General features: G+C 30.5%; 1 protein-coding gene across 7 annotated transcripts; it reads left to right on the forward strand.

Annotated features, from left to right (window-relative positions):
- The first annotated feature begins 213 nt into the window (after positions 1–213).
- On the forward strand, positions 214–4663 carry LOC108692117 (DNA replication complex GINS protein PSF1-like). Of its 7 annotated transcripts, none has more exons than XM_018200261.1 (5): positions 214–234; positions 1426–1496; positions 3427–3496; positions 3726–4054; positions 4384–4663. In XM_018200261.1, exons 1-5 carry the CDS (start codon positions 216–218, stop codon positions 4525–4527), a joined length of 633 nt encoding a protein of 210 aa, XP_018055750.1. In that variant the 5' UTR covers positions 214–215; the 3' UTR covers positions 4528–4663. The 7 variants fall into 7 exon arrangements, with proteins under 7 accessions (XP_018055750.1, XP_018055756.1, XP_018055753.1 ...); XM_018200267.1 differs by having other exon boundaries at positions 3427–3491; positions 3748–4054; XM_018200264.1 differs by lacking the exon at positions 214–234 and adding an exon at positions 328–432.
- The last annotated feature ends 2376 nt before the right edge of the window (positions 4664–7039 follow it).

Genomic DNA, 7039 nt, shown 5'->3' on the forward strand with positions numbered 1-7039 from the left:
TAGAACCGGCTTAAAACATGAGGCATAAGAAAATCAACCAATTAGAGGCCTTTATTTTACGGAAAGAAAGGAAAAAAAGAACTTTAATTGGTTTATTTTCTTATGCCTTATGTTATGCATTATGCAAGAGTCTATGCTCCCTGCTTAATCCATGAAGATAGTGGCACAGTATATACAGTAGTGCAATTCTCCTAATTTTATATTGACCAAATAGAATGCGCATGCGCGAAATAAGTAAGTTGCTCAGTAATACCATCTAAACTTCTACCATCTTACTTCTTTTTTTTTCCGTTCTCTCTTTCAAGGCCATTTAAATGTTCAAGTAGCTGAAATAAATCAGAGAAAGAGATAGAAGAAAAGAAAATCATGATTAGTTTAATTTAATTTATTGGGAAGTTCTATGAGAAAGACTACACAGAAAGACTTAACAGAGTAATAGACATAGAATATGATACAATAGATACTATAATAGACATAACATAAAATAAAATACAATTTAATAGTCATTAATAGCTTGGTTAGTAAATAGTTCGGCGACAAAATTGCTGTTACAAAGCCTACCAGCAACAAAATCGAAAATAAGACAATAATATAATGAGAGGTGAACTATTAATCATACAAATCATACACACACACACACACACACAGACACACAGAGTTTTTAAATCAGTAAATTGTTGTTTTTAAAACAATGAATTATTTTTAAAGTGAATTGTCGTTTCTGAAACGCTGAAACTACAACTGTCTCACTCTAACTTATTGCACTATTTCAGAATTCTTCGAAAAAGAATAGGTCTTACGTATACGTAGCGCTGCAGCGAGTCGGAATGGCAGATATTTTAACTTCTAAAATCTCGAACTTTGACGCTTAATATCTCGATTCAAGAGGCCAACCGCTGCATTTTTTTGTCAGATTCTTTCATTTTGAGTGAAAACGCGTCGGATGAGTGTATTTTCATTAAGATTTTAGGTGGGATATGCTATTCTAAATAATTTTGCTAAATATCTTGTTTCGCAGAGGAGTCCCGGATTTTTTCTGCCAAATTTTTTCATTTTATGCAACATGTAGAATGAGCCTAATTTCATCGAAATCGGAGATAGCTCTTCCCAAGAATTATCCTCATTTTGTTTCTGTGATAGATTTCCTAACCTCAATAATTGTAATTGTCAACTTTAACACTTAATATCTCAATTCGCGGGGCAGAGCGACATTTTTTTCTATCAAATTCTTTCATTTCATGCAAAAACGTGTCGATTAAGCCTAATTTTATTGATTTTTGAGGTGATTGGTGTTAACTGTATAATTACCAGAATGGCTAATTAAGTGTGTCTTTTTACTTAAATAAAGACAAGTTGAAAGTTGTCGAAATATTAAATAATGGCAGACATAAATTTTATAACGAATATTTTTTCTTTATTTTACAGATATGTTTGGGAAAGAAGCTATTAAGCTCATAACGGAGCTCGATATGCATGAAGATATTCGACCATTTAATGTAAGCATTATAAATATTATCCCAGCAAAATGTTAGGATGTCGACAGACTGGTAGCAGATTTGATCAGAAAATGTTAGCAGACTGACCACAACTGATGTCGCATTCTACTCCTGTTCTGCTGACAGAATCTGTTAACATTCTATGCAAGGAGACAGACTGGCAGCAGACATCAAACAAAATCTGTTGATAGAATCTGATAGCAGATTGCGAGCAGAAACCGAGCAAGATCTGTCATTTTCATTTAAATCTGGTTTTTTATAAAAAATTTTGCGTACATATATATAAATGGTTATATATAATTATACATAATTATATTATATATTTATGTATACTGGTGTGAAAACTGAAAATAATCAATACAGTTTTATTGTTAAAAAAATGAATATTTTAAATAAGGACTTTCTTTAAAATAACAAAAAAAAAGTTAATCTGGGCTGACAGTCAGTGCAAGAGGAGGTGCATAATAAAATTTTAACAAATAGTTATTCTATTTGATATGTTGATTTCTTCTTTATTTAAATTTTGAGAAATGATTGAACTAATTGAATGTTTCGATTCTTTTTCTTCTTCAGCAATATGTCTAATCCATATTAGATTTCGCAAATAGACAAGGTAGAGTTACTTACAGGTTGCCAAAAGTAGTGGAATCTGCTTAAATTCACATACTTGAGAGACTTAAAATCAACTAAATAAGTAGCGACTACAGCGAATCATCTACACGATCATCAAATCTTGTCATGAATGCTTTGGGTGCTATTATATTCACAAATAAGCATTTTTAAATATATTTTATGTGGATTTGATTGAACTCCGTTTAAGCCATTCAGAATGATGAATAGGATCTAACTAATAGGATCTAATGAGCATTTAAATTGACAAAGATCGGAGATCTTGAAGGAAAAAAGTCATAATAAATAAAGACAGTACATTCAGATTAAGTTGCTGATTTTATGATATATAACATATATAAGATATTTAACATATGTAATGTCATAGATATAATAAGTATAATAAGTATAAGAACGGAAAATTGTTGTAATAGTTACAAATATAATTTAATATAAGAATTGAATATAAGAATCAAGAGGAAAACAACAAGCCAAATTAATAGTATCCAAATTAATAGTATCCAAAGCTCGCAAAATCTAATGAATTAAGAATATTGCTGAAGAAGATTCCAAAGAGAATCGAAAAGTTTAATGAGTTCAATGAGTTCAATGATTTCTCAAGACTTTAAATAAAGAAGACATCAAATGGAGTAACAAATTTATTCGTTAAAATTTTATTGCACACCTTTTCTGCTAACTCATTAGCCCAGATTAATTTTGCTTTTGTTATTTTATTGCTAAAATATTATCAATTAGCTTTACATTTCAAAATACACATGAGAAAGTTATAAAATAATAAAAAAAAATTGGAGATTTAGAAACACATTCCAAAAGAGCTTAGGAATCTCTAAGAGATTAGCCTATTTGATTCACATATACCAATTCTTATAAGACTCCTGGCGTTTTCTTTTTACGAGAAGCAAGTCCATTTCGAAGCGAGGTCCTATATGAAAATAGCAGATTTTGCTCGATTTCAATCTATCGTCAGGTTATGTTAGCAGACTCAACTCAGTTTCTACTCGCAATCTGCTGTCAAGTTATATAGCAGATTGCGAATAGAAACTGAGTAGAAACTTGAGAGCAAATTCTGTTCGGTTTCTGCCATCAACTTGCTAGCACAGCATGTCATCAGGCTTTGTCATATTTTTGACAACAGTTTACTGACATTGTCTGATAGTACAAACTATGTACAATTTGTTGTCTTTCTGCAATCAGAAATTGATAGCAGATTCTGTTCAAAACTTGTCTCTTCGGATTTGGATATTTGGGATTATAAGTTATTATTATTAAAATTAGATATAAAGTTTCTTCTAATTTGCAGGAACAGGTGATGCGACAAGTTTTTGAAGAGATGCAAACACTTTATGAAGCCAATTTGATGGACAGGTATAGTATGTGTTATATGGCGTTCATTAAAGTCTTTACAATTATTAACAAATTATATGAAAAGTAAAATCATAAAGAGAATAAAATATTACGTATAAACAATATATGATGACAATATAATTTAATGAAATAACATTTAGTTAGTCTTGTAATTTAACAGGAACAACTATATTTCATTAGTGATTAGATATCGATCTTTTAATAAGTTTTCTTTACTTTTTGCAAATGTTTCAGACTTTCCGAAATGTTGTTTCAGCAATGTAATACAGAACGAAAGAAACAATGCGTTGTTACCGTCGGTACATTTTCGCCATACGGCTCTGCTCAGGAATAAAAGATGCATATTGGCGTACTTATATCATCGGATCAGACGATTACGGCAGATGCGCTGGGAATTGGGCAGCATTCTACCAACCGAGATAACCGCTAACTTATTGAATGCAGAGATGCAATGGTTTCAGAACTATAATAAATCTCTGGCCACCTACATGAGATCAATAGGCGATGATCATGGATTAAATCTGACTGTGAATATGAGTCCTCCAAAGACACTATATGTTGAGGTAAATATTTCTCTCCTAATCTCTCGTATATATGGCAGAACATTCATTGTGCAAGAACATTTTTTCGTTTTTTTTTTTCATTTGAATTTACAATCTTCTTGCTTCTTGCTTTATAAGTATTTTTATTTATAAATTACGGATTACATTACAATTTTGGATATTTTATAGATATAAATTTTTATTTAAAAAAATGTATTTAATAGAAAAAAACAAGCTTTCTTTTGGATATGTGTAATACATATGTAATATAAATTATGGATTTTATGTATGTATGTATGTATCATATTAAAATAATTGAACGATACTAGTAATTAGATGATTTCTTTCAGGTGAAGTGTCTAAGTGATTTCGGTAAACTAGAACTCGATGATGGTGAGGTTATTACATTAAAAAAAAATACATATCATCTGTTACCAAGAGCTACATGCGAACCACTTATCAGACAAGGCATACTCGAACACCATAATGCATAATAATTAAAAACAGTTTCTCCCTATTTCTATCATTTCTTTTACACATTTATATTGTATATTTTAGTGCTGCAAACACTATCATCACTGTGTGTGCAACTCAACGTAAAAATAAACACATGCACGCGCGATTATCAGATTTAAGAAGCAAAACAAATACTTTTTAGTGCAAAATGAAACGTGAATTTTATGTTTTACTATTAGTAATTTTCATGTTCTTAATTTGTTCTTTTTTAACTTTTTCCATTACTCTTTAATCTCCATTAAGTAATCTTTATTGTTACTGCACATATTCTGAATGTGTGTGCATATGTGTGTGCGCGCGCGCGCGCGCGCGCGCGTGTGTGTGTGTGTGTGTGTGTGTGTGAATAATAATAATAATAACATAATTTCTCTACTTAAGTACAGATGCTTAATGATAAGGTATTGGAGTGTTTTGCAACTGATTTTGTTTATTGATCGCGATTTTCTCATCTTTTATTATATATCTTAATATTTATTTAGATATAATTATTATTTAAAATCAAATATATTTGAAATTAATTAGAAAATATAATAATTGTGATACATTATAGAAATTTGAAAAGATATTTATCATATTTTCAGGGTTGGGTAAGTTAATGTTTTTTTTTAACTGAATAAAGTTAAAGTTAATGGCTTTACAAAATTAATAAAGTTAAATTAAAAGTTGAAAAAAATTATTTTTTAGATCATAATGTCCTAATTTTTCTTAAAATGAGATTAAATGTAGATAAATATAGATTAAATATAGATAAATATAAATTAAATATAGATACAATATAGATCATTAAGTAAATTAAATTTTTATTTGGGAGTACAAATAAGTTTCCGCCGTTTGCAAAAGAGTGCCACTAATAAACTATAGTTAAAATTGTTTGATGTAAAATGATATCATAAGATTGGACATCTGGTAACACCATAATCTTGAAATATTAGCGATTTTGTATCAGCATCATATATTTTTTTTTGTACGAAAACGTCGAATTTTGAGCCGAATAAACGTCATTTACGGGAACTTTTGATTTACTTCTTTAATTTGAAGAAATCTGCAGCTGAGGCTCATAGATTGCTTGTAGAAGTATATGATGATGTTGTCTTAAGTGAGAGAAGTTGTCGTGAGTGGTTTCAAAAGTTTAAGAACGGTGAATTAGACGTCGAAGACAAAGAACGTAACAGAAAACCGAAAGTATACGAAGGCGCGGAATTGGAAGCATTATTGGATGAAGATTCGTGCCAAACGCAAAAAGAACTTGCACTTACATTAGGAGTGACTCAACAAACAATTTCATATCGTTTGAAATCATTGGAAATGATTCAAAAGCAAGGGAATTGGGTTCTATATGAACTGAAGCCGAGAAACGCCGATTTTTCACAAGTGAAATGCTGCTTGCCAGACATAAACGAAAGGGTTTTTTGCATCGTAAAGTCACTGGTGATGAAAAATAGATCCACTACGATAACCCAAAGAAGAAGAAATCATGAGGATCACCTGGCCATGCTTCAACATCGACAGCCAAGCCGAATATTCATGGAAAAAAACTCATGTTGTGTATTTGGTGGGATCAACTTGGTGTCATGTATTATGAGTTGCTCAAACCGAACGAGATCATTATTGGGGCTCTCTACCGAATACAATTGATGAGATTGAGCCGAGCACTCAAGGAAAAACACGCCCACTACTACTCTAGGCATGATAAAATTATTCTCCTGTATGATAATACTCGACACACACCGTAACATTATATGTTAAGGTGCCGGTCAAAACCTACTTAGAAACACTCAAATGGAAAGTTCTACCTCACCCGCCGTATTCTCCAGACATTGCTCCTTCCGACTATCACTTGTTCCGATCGATGACATATGGCCTGTCTGAGCAACACTTCACATCATATGAAGATATCAAAAATTGTATGGATAGCCTCAAAAGATGAAGCGTTCTTCTATCGCGATATCCACATGCTACCAGAAAGATGGGAAAAAGTGGCTAGTGATGGCCATTACTTTGAATAAAACATTATGTACTGTTCTTTCACAATAAATAATTTAATTTAATTTTTGATAAAAAACCGCGGAAACTTATTTGTACTCCTAATAATTTTTTTATTCATATGTGATATAAGTATATAACATATAACGATATAACTACCTAAACGACAATGGATTAAAATGGATTAAAATTTTTTTCTATCCGAATGCGTATTTTAAATAGCGAATACTTTTTTTGGATTCAATTAGATTCAATTGGATTAAAAAACTGCATTTTCTATTCAAAATTTTGAACAGTATTTACAATGTGTGTGTTGGGCATACACATTAGAAAAAGCTAATATATACTTTAACTTAGTTAGCTAATATCTAATATAAGCTAAAAAAGCTAATATATAATAACTTAGTTAATTTTAAATTTTAACTTAACTAAATAACTTTTAAACGTTAACTTTTTAACTTTTTTTAAGTTAAAAAATTTTTTATCTCTTTTAAATATCTTAGAAAA

The sequence above is a fragment of the Atta colombica genome, unplaced genomic scaffold, assembly GCF_001594045.1.
Source record: "Atta colombica isolate Treedump-2 unplaced genomic scaffold, Acol1.0 scaffold6, whole genome shotgun sequence".
In the NCBI taxonomy this organism is placed as follows: domain Eukaryota; kingdom Metazoa; phylum Arthropoda; class Insecta; order Hymenoptera; family Formicidae; genus Atta; species Atta colombica.

Excerpts from the sequence above, each read along its gene's own strand:
- LOC108692117 (XM_018200261.1), top strand. Across the intron at positions 1,497-3,426 it reads AAGATATTCGACCATTTAAT|GAACAGGTGATGCGACAAGT; the intron begins GTAAGCATTATA and ends TCTAATTTGCAG. Across the intron at positions 4,055-4,383 it reads CAAAGACACTATATGTTGAG|GTGAAGTGTCTAAGTGATTT; the intron begins GTAAATATTTCT and ends GATTTCTTTCAG.